At 36.2% G+C, this 17,896-nt stretch overlaps 1 protein-coding gene across 1 annotated transcript; it reads left to right on the forward strand.

Moving 5' to 3' along the window:
• Window positions 1-14,673: 14,673 nt before the first annotated feature.
• LOC126614211 (3-ketoacyl-CoA synthase 12-like) lies at window positions 14,674-16,481 on the forward strand. The gene has a single exon (XM_050281799.1). It carries the CDS (start codon window positions 14,787-14,789, stop codon window positions 16,191-16,193), a length of 1,407 nt encoding a protein of 468 aa, XP_050137756.1. The 5' UTR covers window positions 14,674-14,786; the 3' UTR covers window positions 16,194-16,481.
• Window positions 16,482-17,896: the final 1,415 nt, after the last annotated feature.

The raw sequence follows: 17,896 nt of genomic DNA on the forward strand, positions 1-17,896 counted from the left end.
AGATAAGATAAGAGAAAAGTTGCATATTTGGGTTTGTTTGGTGAGTTGATTGTGACTAATTAAAATAAACTTGAGTCAAATTCTTATTTGTTGTGTCAATGTGAGACAAACAAAACTGGATATGATGGGTTATGACTTCAAAATAGAATGAGTTATCTAATATATCATTATGCATATATTATAAGTCTTGTCTTACTTTTCTCTAAAGCCAAATTCCATACAGTCCACCAAACGGTTAGAGTTTTGGATTCAGCTTCAAAAAGTGCTTGCTGTATGCGTACGTACTTTTAAAACTTGCATTAAAATTGCATTTCCGTTAGGGTTATGGAATTAGTTGTCCAATTAAATCAAGATTTATTGAGTCAATTGTTTGATCTGAGTTAGGGGATCCGTGACATTATTATTTTTTACATAGTTTTTTACATACATTTTTGTAAAGGTCACTCCATAATGTATTGTAATGATCTGAACCCTCTATCTTTTAAAATATCATTCATAAATCATTCTGGTAAAACATTAGACAAATTTAAAACCATTATGACATTCATTTATAGTAAAAAAAGGGACAAATATGGTTTCATAAAGAAACCCTAAACCCTTAATTCAACGGTCATATTGCTTCAGATTTTGGTGATTTTTTAGTAGATATGATCTTTGAGGGAAGACTTAAAAGAGAGATGGTTCAAATCGTTGAAATACATTATAAAGTTAGCCCACAAAAATGTATTTAAAAAATTGTGTAAAAAAATAATGTGACGAGTCCATATATATCATAATATATAATATACATATACCTATATTTATCACTATCAGCTGAACGGCAAAGGCTTAGTCTCCATATATTATATAGATAATCTTTTATTTCCTAATTGGGCAGTAAAAGAAAATAAATACAAGAACTTTCTCTCTTTTGTTTTTGGTCAAAAATTAAAGACAAGAATGAGACAGTGACATGGAGGTTGTAGCCGTTTTATCAGTTAGATGCTTGTCTCTTCATTTACTAATTTGTCTCTCCCGATCTTGTGACAGAGGAGGATTTTATACGTCAAGATATGTAGACTTTTTCCACTCACACATTACAACTATCAATTTATCGATATTTTTATCTAAATTTCTTCCCAAAAGAATTGATAAAGTTATAGTGTTAATATGATAATATCTATTTCAATTTTGTTAAGAAAGAATGGAAGAAGTAAGGGCGAAGCTAAAAAGTTAATTATGGGGAGACAATAAAGTAGAGGCAGATGCATGACAAGCATAGGGTTCAGGATATACCGCCCTATCCGATATCGTAAGCTAAGCATAGGTTAGAGACTCGGGTTTGACTTCAATAATATGTATCATTCAATAATACAGGTGTTGTGACTGTTATATTTGATTTTAAAATATTAAAATGATTTATTTACAATTACAACCATTCATTTTCCATATCTGTAAATGATACGCACATAGCATTAGCAGTCAAAGTCACCTAGCTGTGAGAATATGCCCATTTCCCGTTTACTTGGTTGGTATACATGAAGTAAGTAACCCTTTTTCTCATAGAATATTGAACTGTAACTTGTAAAACTGAAAATTTGAGAAAACCTACTACAATTTGATATTTTAAGAAAATGTCCATAAAATGATTGGAATTCAACTTATATATAGTTGGAATAAAGTGTTTAGGATAAATTCAGAATTGTCTAATAATCTCACAAATTTGAATACTTTATTCGTCTCCATGAAGAGGTTTTATAAGATTATAAAGGAGCAATAATAGGAAATAATTAAATCAAATCCTGGTTCACAAGACAAGGAAATTGGACCAAATTAGATTAACTTATATCCCTAATTAAATCTACCTCAAAATAAATAATCTAATTTGAAACTCGTAAATTCAAAACCCCCCTCACATGCGACCATGCATTAATATTATGTTTGGATGAAGAAATTTAAGATTATTAAAGAATTTTAAAATGATGGGATTTTATTTTCTAGAATTTGTAAATTTTCTTGTTTGGTTAACAAAAAAAAAAGGAATTGAATACGGAATTTGTTATTTTTAAACTCTCAATCATAGAAATTGAGAAATGACACATATTTACATGGATTCAAATTTGGGAATTGGAGGTCCCTAATTTCAAGTTTTTTTCCACACAGAAATTCTAAATTTCTATATTTATGAATCCAAACAAGGGAATTGATGCATGTTAATTTATTAAATTTTGACTTTAAACTAAATTCCAAGTTTATTTCTCTCATCCAAACATAGTGTAAGTGAGCCACACATGCATGGAATCTTCATTGATATGCTAAAACTAACACTAATCCTTCTTAAAGCATAGCAGATCATAATCTGTAAAAGATATGCTAACATTAATCTTTCTTAAAGCATAGCAGATCATAATCTGTCAAAACAAGACATCATTTTGAATGCTCAACTGGAACTAGCGCCAATATTTTTAAAAGCCTAACTAGAATAAACACCTCTTTTGAAAAGTCTGACTAACAAATCTCCATCCTCATAACTAACACCTTTTTTTCGAAGCCCAGCTGAACTAATGTCTTTTTTTTTTTGATAAATAAATCTCTTGAAATATGTTGGAATTTATGCTTCTTTTCAAAAGTCTAATTAGAATTAACGCTAATCTTTTTTAAAATCCAACTAGAACTAACGCTTCCTTGCGAAAGCCCCAACCACCAAATTTCTTTTTTCCTTCAGTTATGTTTCTTTCATCCAAACTCTTTTTTTCCTTCTCGTATGGTGATATTCAAAGATTGACACCATTTTTTCCCCTCTTCAAATTCAAAACCAAACTAAAGTTAGAAAAATAATATGGTAATGCTAGGGAAATTAAATGTATAGACTGAACTTTGTAAATTAAGTGACATGGAAGTAATGATTGAATTATTACTTAAATGTTAATTAACGTACTTATTTTATATTATGAACCATCATTTAGTTTACAAATTTAATCTACCTAACACTACTCAAAATAATAATAAAGAACCCTTCATGATAGGTGGATGCCTAACATACCAAAAACCATTTCTTTTCCTTTTCCTCATCTTCCTCCATCATTTTTTTCATTAATCTTCTGTGACAGCAGCAGAAACTGCTTTACCTTCTTTCTTTTTCTTCTAACTATAATAGATAATTTTCACCTTAGGTTCATGACATGTGGGCCGAGAAAATTAGTTTTGTGCACATGCATGCATGCATACATGTTTCTTGAATGTTCTTGCAATTAATATATGTATATAGGGGCGAGATACAAAACAGAGGAAACGATAGAAAATTGACAATTGAAAAGGAAAGAAAAAACAAGACAAAGGAATATAAATTTATAATGGCAGCAACATCTTCCCTCCCAGTGATGGGTAGTCGCTTGGGGAACCGGCGGCTTGCAGCTCTCGCTCTCTGCCTTGTATCGCTCTCTCGCTCTCTGCCTTGATAGTGTGAAGGGTGACGTTTTGTTAGCATCAGATGCGGCGTCAAGGTTTCTTGTATCCCCTTACACTACTCGGTGTTTTTTTGCTTTAATTTGGTTGATTGCCTCCTTGTAGGCTTTCTCTTTATCCTTTTGGCATCTTTACCCTGGAATTGAAGTATCAGTTCTCCAAAAAAAAAAAAAAAAAAAAAAAGGCGGCGGTGCGAAAAAAGGTGCTACACAAAAAGGTGTTGGTGCACAGAAAAGTGGCGGTGCTCAGAAAGGTGGCGATCGAAAAGGTGGTGCACCTATAGAAAATTTTAATTGTGACGGAAATACAGATGGTACACCACATGTTTTTATGCAAGTGGTGGAAAATTTTAATTTTTAAGTTATTAACATTTTAATACACATAACCCACCATTTATATAAAGACACGTGGTGTACTACCTCGTGTGACGGTCACACTGAAAAATCTCTCGTGCACCTGGAACTGCTGGCGGTAAACCCCGTGGTTGTTGTGCTAGGATAGCACCAAACCCGTTGGAACCAACTCAAGCTAACCCACATGAAATATATCAAATGGAATGCAAGAACAAAATATAAAAAATACCAAGATTTTAACGAGGTTCCTCAACAGTCAGTGTAACTGGAGTACGTCCTTAGAGCAGTAGGAGTTCACCCAATAATCCACTATCAACCAAATGGGAGTTTACAAAGTGTTGGCAAGCTACAACCCAAAAACCCCAATACAACCAATAACTCTCACACCAAAGAAACAAACAGAAAAAGAAATATTGTGAATAATTTCTTCTCTATACAAAGCTCAAAGCTATTACAACAACAACTACATTGGTGGGTGATTACTAACCAAAGAGAAGAGCACATTCTTCTTCTTTTTTTGCTCTCAGTTTTTTGCTCTCTGCAGCTTCCTTTGCTCTATCAAAGATGGCTACTAAAACAGAAAATGGTTCACACTTCCTTTCTATTACATTCGGATGATAACTTCATCCATACAAAAGTACACAATAAAAAATCCAAAGTAAAGGAATAATAATTCCTTTACAAACATTATCATGACCTTCATTTTTTCTTTTCAACAAACATAATCATTTGTCTCCTCATAATGATGTTCCCACATCATTATGTCCTTCATTTTTTATTATATGCTTTTGGCCACTTCGCCACTAATTCAACAATCTCCACCTTGGCCAAGTTCCGAAAATGCCATGATAAGCCAACCAACACAATCAACACAAAAATTACTCCCAAACACTAGCAAGAAAACAACTCATGTCGAGCCAAATGCTCCAAAACTCCTACTGCTCAACGTTTTCTTCATATAGGCAAAATGTGAGCCAAGTTTAAGCAATGAACAAACTTGGCTACACCAACAACCTTAGTCAACATATCAGCGGGGTTGTCTTTAGTTGGAATCTTCTGGAGAATAATCTCTCCTTCACCAACGACTTCACGCACAAAGTGATAACGCACATCTATGTGCTTGGTCTTCGCATGATGAACCTGATACTTATCCAAATAAATGGCACTCCAACTATCACAATGTACCTCCACCTGTTTCTGATCAACCCCCAAATCTCTAATCAGCCCATGTATTCAAATTGCCTCCTTTATAGCTTCAGCAACTGCCATATATTTAGCCTTTGTAGTAGACAAGGCAACATACGACTGCAAAATGGATCTCCAACAAACTGGCCCTTTAGCCATAGTAAACACATAGTGTGTAGTAGACTTCTTTCCATCCAGATCACTTGCATAATCTGAATCAATATAACCAACTGCAAAATGACCAATAACAGAGTCATCTTTCTCAAAGCATAAACCAATGTCTCGAGTACCATGGAGATACCTCAATATCCACTTAGTTGCTTGCCAATGCTATTTACCTGGATTATGCATATATCGACTCACCATGCCAACTGCATGAGCAATATTCGGTCTAGAGCATACCATTGCATACATCAAACTACCAACCAAATTTGCATATGGTATATTTTTCATTTGCAGCTTCTCTTTATCAGTTTTAGGACATTGTAGAGAACTCAATTTAAAATGAGGAGCCAAAGGGGTACTAACCGGTTTGGTTGAATCATGAACTCCAAACTTCCGAATCAACTTTCAAGGTATTGTCTTTGATTCAAACTGACCAAACCCTTTGCTCTATCTCTAGTGATCTCCATGCCAAGGATCTTCTTCGCTTCACCAAGATCCTTCATCTCAAACTCATTCTTCATTTGCTTCTTTAATTTTTCAATCTCTTCAACGTTCTTTGAGGCAATCAACATATCATCAACATATATCAACAAATACATGAAAGACCCATCTTGCAACTTCTTGAAGTACACACAATGATCATATTGACTTCTAGAATAATTTTGGCCTCTCATAAATTTATCAAACCTCATATACCATTGTCTTGGAGATTGCTTCAAGCCATAAAACGATTTCTTCAACTTGCAAAACAAATTCTCCTTCCCTTTCACTGTATACCAATCCGGTTGACACATATAGATCTCTTCATTCAAATCACCATGTAGGAAACCCGTCTTCACATCAAGTTGCACAAGCTCAAGATCATACTGTGCAACAAGAGCTAACATAATGCAAATTGAGGAGTGCTTCACAACCGGAGAAAAGATTTCATTGTAGTCAATGCCCTCCTTTTATGCATACCCTTTAGCAACTAATCTTGCTTTGAATCTCACATTGCTTTTCTCATCAACATCTTCCTTCTTGGCATACACCCATTTGCAACTGATAGCTTTCTTGCCCTTAGGCAATTTAGCTAACTCCCAAGTCTTGTTCTTCAAGAAAGAATTCATCTCATCACCCATGGCATTGCACCACCTCTCCTTCTCCTCACTCTCAATGGCTTCCTCGAAATTGGATGGAATATCATCAATGATAATAGGAAGAGCAAAAACAACATAGTCACTATACCAAGCTGGCTTGGTAATTTGTCTTTTTCCTCTGTTCTTGGCAATAGACTCTTGAGGTGTCCTCTTCAACTTGAATAGAATCTTCAAGTTCAACTTCTTCAACATCCTCATGGTCTCCAACTTCTTCACTTGTAGTATCTTCGACATCAGCAGAAATAAGAGTTGAAGTACCAGAGGCAACTTTCTCAAGCTCCACTTGTTGGACATCTTTCACATTCTTCTCAGAGTCTTTATACATACTTTCTTCATCAAATGTCACATCTTTGCTGATTACAAGTTTCTTCAACTATGGGCACCATAGCCTGTAACCTTTGACACCACTATTGAAACCAAGAAAGATAGCCTTTTTGGCTCTAGGATCAAGTTTATTTTCAGTTACATGAAAATAAGCAGGTGAACAAAAAATATGAATATAATCATAATCAGTAGAAGGTTTCCCAGTCCATACCTTCATTGGTGTCTTACCCTGAACAGCAGCTGAGGGTAACCGACTGATGATGTGACATGCATAAGTAACTGCCTCTGCCCAAAATGACTTGCTCAAACCCAACTGAGGCAACATACATCTAACCTTCTCAAGCAAGGTTCGATTCAATCTTTCTGCAACTCCATTTTGTTGTGGAGTTCCCCGAACACTGAAATGCCTCATAATCCTTTCCTATTTGCAAACTTTAAAGAAAGGGTCGGACGTGTATTCACCACCATTATCTGATCTCAAAATCTTAATCTTTCTCCCAGTCTGGTTCTCAACCATTTTCTTCCAGCTTAAGAAAATGCTTAATACCTCACTCTTGTGCTTCATAGTGTAGACCCAAGACCTTCTTGAATAATCATCAACAAAGGTCACGAACCAATGTTTACCACTCAAAGAGGGAGTCTTTGTAGGACCCCAAACATCTGAATGCACATAATCAAGAATACCCTTCGTCTGATGTACTACAGTACCAAACTTCACTCTAGTTTGCTTTCCCAAGACACAATGTTTGCAGAAATCAAGCTTACAAGTCGTGGCACCTTTTAGAAGACCTTTTTTCACAAGCCCTTGTAGAGCTGTCTCACCGGCATGGCCTAATCTCATATGCCACAATCTAGTAGTATCTGAATCAGATGTGCCCATATTTTCTAAGACTACAGACACTTCACCTGTCACGATGCTTCCTTGCAATAGATACAAATGACCACATCGAGGAGCTTTCATCACAACAAGTGCACCATAAGTAACTTTCATTGTCTGCCCATTTGAATGAAACCTGAAGCCCTTGGCTTCTAAAGTTCCCAAAGAAATAAGATTTTTCTTCAAATTTGGTACATACTGAACACCTGTCAACTCTTTAACCATGTCATCATCCAACTTCAAACGAATTGTACCAATCCCTTTTGTTGTGCAAGGGTTGTCATCTCCCATGAACACAACACCACCATCAAACTCTTTCAAGCTTGAAAACCAATCCTTGTGAGGAGTCATATAATGAGTACAACCCGTATCCAACACCCACTTAGTAGCACAATCAAATGATGAGGAAGTGGCTAAAGCAAAATCAGAAAAATTTGTTTCAACCTCAGCAATATCAGCTTCAGAACTTTCTTTGCCTTTGGTCTTCAACCTAGGACAATCTTTCGTCCAATGGCCCTTATTATGACAAAAGGCACATTCATCCATTTCCAAGGTTTTTCTACCTTTAGAGTTTCCTCTAGGTCGAGAGTGTGATTTTTTCCTACTAGAAGAGGATCTCCTCTCCGATGATATACCTCTAACAAATAAAGCTTCAGAGGTACTATTATGATTTTTATCTTTATGCCTCATTTCATAATTCATCAAGGCATTTGACACATCTTCAAATTTCACAGTTTCTATACCATGCATAATAGTGGTAACAAAATGCTCATAAGAGTCCGGCAAGGAATTCAACAATATTAAGGCCTTATCTTCATCCTTAATATCCTCATCTAAATTTAACAAGTCGACAATCAACTTATTAAAAGCATCAAGATGTCTAATCATTTTTGTGCCTTCTTTGTATTGGAAGCGGTAGAGTTTTTTCTTCAAGTGTAGCCGGTTCTCTTCACTCTTCGTTATATACTTGTCTTCCAATTTTTGCCACAACACACTTGCTAATGTCTCCCGCATCAAAAAATACTTCTGAGTTTTTGCAAGGCACAACCGAATTGAAGAGCAAACCCACAAATTTAATTTTTCCCATTCCGGTTTCGACATAGCTTCCGGCTTCTCTCCCAAAGCGGCAAGTAGATCTTGTTAAGCCAACACATCTTTGAACTCACATTGCCACATCTCGAAGTTGTTTGTGTCATCAAACTTTTCCACTTCGAACTTTGCATTTTGCACCATAGTTCTTGCAAACTCGGAGTTGCTTCCAAAAGGATTCTCATCTTGCCCGTCTGACATCTTTGGCAACTAGACAGTACCCAAGAGCAACCAGTGTTCTGATACCAATTGTTGTGCTAGGATAGCACCAAACCCGTTGGAACCAATTCCAGCTAACCCACAAGAAATATATCAAATGGAATACAAAAACAAAATATAAAAGACACCAAGATTTTAACGAGGTTCCTCAACAGTCAGTGTAACTGGAGTACGTCCTCGGAGCAGTAGGAGCTCACCCAATAATCCACTATCAACCAAATGGGAGTTTACAAAGTGTTGGCAAGCTCACAACCCAAAAACCCCAATACAACCAATAGCTCTCACACACCAAAGAAACAAATAGAGAAAGAAATATTGTGAATAATTTCTTCTCTATACAAAGCTCAAAGCTATTACAACAACAATTACCTTGGTGGGTGATTACTAACCAAAGAGAATAGCACATTCTTCTTCTTTTTCTGCTCTCAGTTTTCTGCTCTCTGCAACTTTCTTTGCTCTATCAAAGATGGCTACTAAAACAGAAAATGGTGCACACTTCCTTTCTCTCACATTCGGATGATAACTTCATCCATACAAAAGCACACAATAAAAAATCCAAAGTAAAGGAATAATCATTCCTTTACAAACATCATCCTGACATTCCTTCCTTTTTTCTTTTCAACAAACATAATCAATTGTCTCCTCATAATGATGTTCCCACATCATTATGTCCTTCATTTTTTATTATATGCTTTTGGCCACTTGGCCACTAATTCAACAGTGGTGTCGTACACGTTGGTGATGCAGCACCTGCTGCTGGCGGCAACTTCCGAGCTCATGGAGGTGGCGGCACCATCACATACCACGGAGGGCCTTTGATGACCGGCAACATTAACCTTTCCATCCTATTTTACGGCCAGTTTACAGCCGAACAAAACAACGTGATCCAGAGTTTCTTGAGGTCCCTCGAGAACACTGAGAACGATCACGTCGCCGCCGTGCACAGGTGGTGGGACGTTATCGAGAGCTACCAATTGTTCACTGGTCTAACCCCCACTACCCGTACCCCACCTAGTACTTGATCGGAAAAGTGTTAACCCTTACATACTTCAAGAGTCTGGTGAAGAAGGCCGACCTTGGCAAGCCCAACACTCTTTTCGTGTTCTTCATCGGGAGCCAAGTGACGGTGCACCAATTGTGCCGTGGCAAATGTTATGACCACGACTTAATTGACAACAAACCATACGTCGTTGTCGAAAACCCCAAAATCTTGTGCCATGGGGCTTGCGGTTGGCCATTCCAGAGGCTGGACTACGGTACACCTAATCAAGTGATGGTGAAACCCCTCAACGGCAACATGGGCATTGATGCCATGATCATCCACTTCGCCTCCGGCTTGGCAGCTGATGAGTCAATATTATATTATATATTTTACCATATTTTTAATATAATTTGGTAATTATTTTGGTAAAATTTTGATATTTTGCTTTATATTTTCAATATAGGACATTTGACTTACTCTGGAGCAAAATGTAATCAAACGGACGAAATTTGGAGTGATTCAAATTGGAGGATGTTCGCATGTCTCTTGGCATGCTTGGGGTCAAATTTGAGATTTTTCTACCAAACGGTTATTTTTTAGCGATTAAATAAAGGAGCAGTGTGCGTTGCATTTTGGAGCCCAATATGACCTCAGATGGGTTCGTGGCCTTCTAGAGAAGTGTTCATAATAGTTCAAGCTTTAAATCTAGCTATTTCGGGCCAGTTTTGGAGTTGATATGGGTCCAAAATGTGGCTGTGCAAATTTTTGGATGAATTTACCAAGTCAATTTAGGATTATGTATCCTATTTTATTTCAATTTATTTGGTTTCCTAGTTTGATTCTAAGACCTTTTACTATGAGGATTTTAGTTAGAGTAGTATAAATAAGCCTTTTGGCAGACCTAGGGTTTCTGTTCTACGTATGCAATTTTTGGGAGAAGATTTTGGGAAAAGTTTAGAGATTTCAAGACTTATACTTTTAGGTGTTTTCATTCTTTTTCTAGTTTAATACAATTATGTTGATTTTAATTATAAATATGCATAACTAATTCTCCTTGCTAGGGTGAGGCCATAATCCTTAGCAAGAATATGTAGTCTCTTTTTAATTTTCTTATGAATTTGTGCATGCAAGTTTTGGATTGTTAATCACTGTGCTTTAAACTATTTATTTGTCTTAGTGATTCGCGGCCATTAGAATATTTAGAAAAGTAATTTGATGTAATTTTGGCGGAGGGCTGTCTCTAAAATTAACTAAGGCTTCTTGTGGTTAACATGTGTAACTACTTAGGATGGACGACACGTCTTAAGAGTTATATGGTTTTTCAAAAGGTTTTCACAAAACTTAATGAGTCTTGTATGTTCACATTCAATCTGGACACCATGGACAGGTTGCATATTAGATATACATTCTATGTTGGAGGTTCCAAGTAGGGCGTACTTTAGGAAAACCTAACCTTCAAAATATGCATGTCTAATTCATAAGGAATTAGAAGAACTACGAAGGATTGTTAGGGTGACTGCGAACCCTAGTATTTTCTCATTTTGAATTCTAAAAATTGTTTCCTTTTTATTTCTCTGAAAATTGCAGATTTTAATTAACCTTTTTAATTAATTTTGTTTCTCTAAATTTAGGTCATTAAATGATCCTTTTTCCTTTAAATAATTAACTAAAATTTTGGTTTTTCATAAATTGTTTTAAATAATCCCTGCGGAAAACGACTTTGTTTGAACCGTTTATATTACAACAATCTTGTTCTCTTATAAGTATTTTGTGTGATTTTCATTTAGTGTTGATAAACGAGATAATTTCATATAGCGTTGATAAACGTGATCATTTCATATAGCGTTACCTTAAACATATATAGTTTGTTTGGTATTGACTTGTAGCAGCTAGCTAGGACAGGATGAATAGAGATCATACCCATTTGAAAGAGCATGCGCCTTGTACAAATTTTCTTCATAACCTCTTAAAGCTTGAAAAACTCTGACTTTGAGTCCCTACAAGTAACATATCCCTTTCTTCCTTCTCACGCGATCGAAGAGAAAGACTGAGAGAGCGTGAACTCATAAATGACTTTGTTTATATATATATACCTAACGCTTAAAACAAGTAATAGAAAGTCAATGCATAAATGGTAATTAAGTCTCCAACCATCGAACTGGTGTATAATTTAGCAAAGTCCAATGCATATATCAACTGGCGATAGCTACAAACTGTCGTGTTTATTAGGGTTTGCTTTCAGCCTTTCAGCCTTTCAGCTTCATCCGTTTAATCGCCAAAGTAATAATTTAAAATTCAAGGCCTGGTTGATTGCAAGAGGCCTAATATGATGAGGAGCAAGGTTCAGCTATAGGTTACATCACAACTACACTTTAGTTATATAATTAAATTAGGATTTTCTGAACAACTAGTTAAGTGTGGACTTATAGCTCCAGTGGTAGAGCACTTTTACTCCCGCACTCACAATAAGAACTCATCAACTTCCATTAGTTTTTTTTCGTGAATCCATGGTAATTTTACTAATTCAGCTAGTTGTTCCTCAGCTTATTTGATTTAAGCACTGCACCCACACGAATTGCAAAGAGTTTTAGGCTTAATGGTCTAATAATTAATATAGTTTTGTTCCTTGTTCAAATCCAACAATATATAATCATCATTAGTTTAGTGAAATTCTTCTCTATTTGTGAGTAGAATACCTCAGCTTCAACTCACATGGATGATAAATACGATAATTTTGGTTGATTCATTGTATATTTCAAAACTTCGTTCCTATAATATAATACATTGACTTTTTGGTAGTGACTTGTAGAACCTGACGCGAGTGAATCAGAATAAATGACACTTGTATAAATTTTCTTCTTGAGGTCTTAAAACCTTTGTACAACTTGAGTTGAGAGCTGAGGACCTAGCCTTGGACTCATTTCGTTAGGAAGGCATTGTTTATACCTAACACCTAAATCAGGGAATAGACTGAACAGAGTCAATACATAAATGCCAAGTTCCTAACCAAACAGTTTTCTCATAAATATACGTTTTACCAAAGTGCCAAGTCCAACACAAATCAACTGGCTTATTACAAAACTCAACAGACACCAGCAGCCAGTAGAAAAATCCCCAAATTTAAAATAATATAACTTATTATTAAAGTAAGATATATAATACCCTAGTTAACTGTAAGTGATAATGTATGTTCAGTTATAGATCACCAGCATTTTCATTATTTGTTTGAGGACTCTAATTGAGTGATAAGAACATTGCAATAAGGTTAATACAACATGTATTTAAGCTTGTAAGTGCTGAGGGAAACACTTATATATAATAGCAGTATATCACTTTATTCATACTTGTTCAACTCACATCCTCCTTGTCCTTTCCTGAATCGAAAATGTTTGCTCATGCTAATTTTGTCATGAGTACGTGACTTATTATCTAAATCAATATTATGGTAGCAAAATTCCGTCGTATTTAGTCTTAACAATTGTACCTAAAAACACACATTTGATCAAAGACCAAAGTCATGCGCCCAAGGAGTTTTGGGGGGGGGGGGGTGAGGGGAGTTTTAGCCAATGGATCTTTGATGTCTACGTCAGTTTCTCTAAAAATAGAGATTTTAGTGCTTAGTTGCATAACAAATTGCTTCAACTTACTTGAGAAGTATGTAAAATGAGTATTTATAAGGAGGTGTAGCCGACCACATGTGTAGGGATTGATATACCATGTGTCGGCGTCCAGCTAGCCAGAGTGTGATATCCATTAGATGCAGCAGGAAAGTATCTTTAAGATGATGAGATATCTTAAAGATGCTTGAGAATAATCTATCTGGATATTATTAAATTAATAATATTTAAGAATTATGCTTGAGAATAATCTATCTGGATATTATTAAATTAATAATATTTAAGAATTATTTTTGTAATCCTCTATTGGACGGATATTATTAAATTAATAATATTTAAGAATTATTTTTGTAATCCTCTATTGAATGCCACGATGCTTCCTTGAATAAATGAATAAGTCTTTAATGAGGAAAGAATTAGTTATTAATTATACCTTTAATTCTCTTGTTTTATGGCCTTGCCATGGGTAGTGGAGTAAGAGAAATTTTAGTCAGCAACTCAGGTCTTATTGATTGAACTGCGTGTGGAACGTATGTAGGCTTCGCCAAATTAATGAAGGGTTTTCTCGTCAAATGTGAATAAAAGTCCACACATCAGCTCGAGAATTTTTTGAATTATTTTTTGTTCCACAAATATTGTAGAAAAAATTCTGCTTAATTTTTCTTGGTTATTGTTCTTCCAACCAATTTCTATGGAAATTTAGCTAGTTGTATGCAATCTATGTTTTCTTTTCTTTCTTCTAAACCATACAAAAAATATTTTTCTTTTTCTTTCGAGCTACCCCTGATCTCTCTTAAATGCGGGTAAGCTACTAACTGTGAACTATAATACCTTTCCATTTTAAAAATATTACAAAATTTTGAAGCCTTTGGTCATGCCCAAAATTATAAGGTTTAAAGAATTAAATACAATGTCTTGCAGCTAGTAGTTCTTTGATATGGAGACCTTGCAAGGTTTATGCATGGTACGTTTGCAATTTTGCTCATTGGAGGAAGTTACACAAAAAGTCTAGAACCCCGGCGATCTCCAATATATATTTACTTTTCCATGCTTAATATGTGACTTAAGCAATAAAGTTTGATATCAAAAGGAAATGATAAACACAAATATTTTTCTCTTTCGACATGCCTCTCTTTATTTTTTCCGTGGCCATCAAATTGAAAAATCAAACTAGAACAACAGACAAAATTAAGCTGTATGGTATCATTTCCTTGTTAAAAAGCTTAAGCCACACACATCAGTTTGGTGGGGGTTGGGAAGTTGTAAATGGGAGTCTTTAGCATCTTCACATGTAGTGTACCTCCTCCTCCTCCCTCTTCTTATAAGACTCCCATTTTCAAGCTCACATTTCCATCCACATCTATCTATCTATCTCTCTCTCCCCATTTTGTAATGGAGCTTCTTGCTTTAGTCTGTGTTTTTTCAGCCTTGTTCTTCATTTTTATGATGTGGAAGCTTTTTGATGAGAGGAGAGACCACGAGTGCTACATTTTGGACTACCAGTGCCACAAGCCCACAGATGACAGAAAGCTAGACACTGAGTACTCAGGTGAGATTATCAAGAGGACCAAGAATCTTGGCCTTTTGGAATACCAGTTCCTCCTCAAGGCAATTGTCAGCTCAGGGATTGGTGAGCAAACTTATGCTCCAAGAATCATGTTCTCAGGCAGGGAATCATGTCCCACATTGGAAGACAGCATCTCGGAGATGGAGGAGTTCTTCCATGACAGCATCAAGAAACTCCTTGACAAATCAGGGATTTCACCTTCAGAAATTGATGTGCTTGTTGTGAATGTCTCCATGTTTGCATCTGTTCCATCGTTGCCCTCCAGGATTATAAACCACTACAAGATGAGGGAGGACATAAAGGTCTTTAACCTCTGTGGGATGGGCTGCTCAGCATCCCTAATCTCAGTTGACATAGTGAAAAACATTTTCAAGTCACTCAAAAATGTTTATGCACTTGTGGTCACTTCTGAGTCCTTGAGCCCCAATTGGTATTCAGGCAATGCCAGATCCATGATTCTGGCAAACTGTTTGTTCAGGTCCGGCGGTTGCGCAATTCTACTGACCAACAAACGGGCCTTAAAACACCGAGCCATGTTCAAGTTGAAGTGCTTGGTGAGAACCCATCACGGTGCGAGAGACGATTCCTACGGGAGCTGCATCCAACAAGAAGATACACAAGGGAATCTAGGGGTTCACCTAGACAAATTCTTACCCAAGGCGGCTACGAGAGCTTTCGTGGACAACCTAAAGGTGATCTCCCCCAAGATTTTACCCATTAGGGAGCTGGTGAGGTTTTTGCTTGTAACCCTAGTGAAAAAAATGACCTCCTTCCAACATCCCACCAAGGGAGGGGCTACTTCTAGCCCATCACCAAAATCTGTGATCAATTTCAAAACTGGGGTGGATCATTTTTGCCTCCACACTGGTGGGAAGGCGGTGATCGATGGGGTAGGATTAAATCTTGGGCTGAGTGAGTATGATCTGGAACCTGCAAGGATGACACTCCACAGATTTGGGAACACATCAGCAAGCAGCCTCTGGTACGTGTTGGGATACATGGAGGCAAAGAAGAGGTTGAAGAAAGGAGATACAGTTTTGATGATAAGCTTCGGAGGTGGGTTTAAATGCAACAGTTGCTTGTGGGAGGTAGTGAGGGATTTGGGGGATGAAAATGTTTGGAAGGAGGACATTGCTGTGTACCCACCAAAGACACTCACAAACCCTTTCTTGGAGAAGTTTGGTTGGATTCATCAGGAGGATCCAAGCACATTCAACCTGGAAAATTATTAAGCTATAAATTAAAGGTGATATCAATCTCTCTAATTGTTTTAATTACTTCTGAAAAGTGTAATTTGGGGGGGGGGGTACCTCTCAATTTCGTTGTTTTTGTTGTATTTTTTTTTTCTCTTTCTGTATACTATAAAGTTCTTATTGTTGAATACCTCTATAGATTGGGTACCTCTCAATTTCGTTGTTTTTGTTGTATTTTTTTTTTCTCTTTCTGTATACTATAAAGTTCTTATTGTTGAATACCTCTATAGATTTCATAACCAATAAGATGCTGCTTCGAAATTTAAACCCTTTTTTTCTTCTTTTAGTTTATTTCTATTTTTTTTTTACTTTAATTCAGAAACATGTATGTAAAACAAGTTTATCCTACATATGCTTGAGTAATTAATTTATACAGATTTATTTTGCTTTGTATTTATTTCTGTGGTGCAAAGGAAATGCGCTCATATAAGAAGAACCTTTTTGCATTTGATTTTATGGAGTGAATGGAGTGATTGCAATAGCTAGCAGATGGGTTCAAATAATGGGTGTATACCTGTGGTAACATGACATGCTTTATACGCCGGACTGCTATACTAAATTTTCTCTAGTTGGCAAATAAATTCACCCATCTAACCCAGTTTTATCTCTCAAAAATTGTAATATACTTCATTATCATTTGTTTACAAGAGGGAAGTCATCTCTTATAGAGGGCCAAAAACTACACAACTAGTCCTAACAAGTGAACAAGCCAAATGATGATTACATGAGGAAAACACCGAAGAGGAAAATAAGGAGAAAAGAAAAGCAAAGCAAAGTAATGATGACTAGCTATAAAGTAAAGTAATGATGTCTAGCTATAAAGTAAAATAATGATGACTAACTAGATAAATAATTACAAGTCTATTGTCTATACCAATAATGTCTAGCAGCTATTGTTGACACTCCTCCTCAAGTTGGTGCATAGATGTCATGAATGCCTAACTTGCTTAGTGAGTTGTGAAATACTGAACTTGTGACTGCTTTGGTGAGCATGTCTGCTAATTGATCTTCAGATTTAACGAATGGAACTTCAATAAGTCTTGCCTCAATTTTTTCTTTAATAAAATGTCTATCCACCTCCACATGTTTGGTTCGATCATGTTGAACCAGATTGTGAGCAATGTCAATTGCAGCCTTGTTGTCACAATGTAGATGCATAGCATGCTTGGGCATAAATCCCAAATCTCTCAGTAAATTCTTCACCCAAAGCAGTTCACATACTCCATGTGCCATGCTCCGATATTCTACTTCAGCACTTGATCTAGCAACAACCTTTTGTTTCTTACTACGCCAAGAGACTAGATTTCCTCCAACAATAACAAAGTATCCTGATGTTGATCATCTGTTAGTTATATCACCAGCCCAATCAACATCAGTGTAGCCTTTAACGTCTAGATGATCATGTTTTGAAAACATTAATCCTTTCCTAGGAGTTGACTTTAAATACCCTAAAATACGGTTTACAGCATCCATGTGTGTTTCACTTGGTGCATGCATAAACTGGCTTACCATACTGACTGCATATGCTATATCTAGTCTAGTATGTGCAAGATATATTAGCTTACCAACAATTCTTTGATATCTCTCTTTGTTGGTAGGTATCTGATCAGGATATTCACCAAGTTTGTGATTCAGCTCAATTGGGGTATTTGCTGGTATACATGCTAGCATCCCAGTTTCCG

This window comes from Malus sylvestris, chromosome 3, assembly GCF_916048215.2.
Source record: "Malus sylvestris chromosome 3, drMalSylv7.2, whole genome shotgun sequence".
Classification (NCBI taxonomy): Eukaryota; Viridiplantae; Streptophyta; class Magnoliopsida; order Rosales; family Rosaceae; genus Malus; species Malus sylvestris.

Coding starts and splice junctions, on each gene's coding strand:
- LOC126614211 (XM_050281799.1), top strand. CDS start 14,787: ATGGAGCTTCTTGCTTTAGTCTGTGTTTTTTCAGCCTTGTTCTTCATT.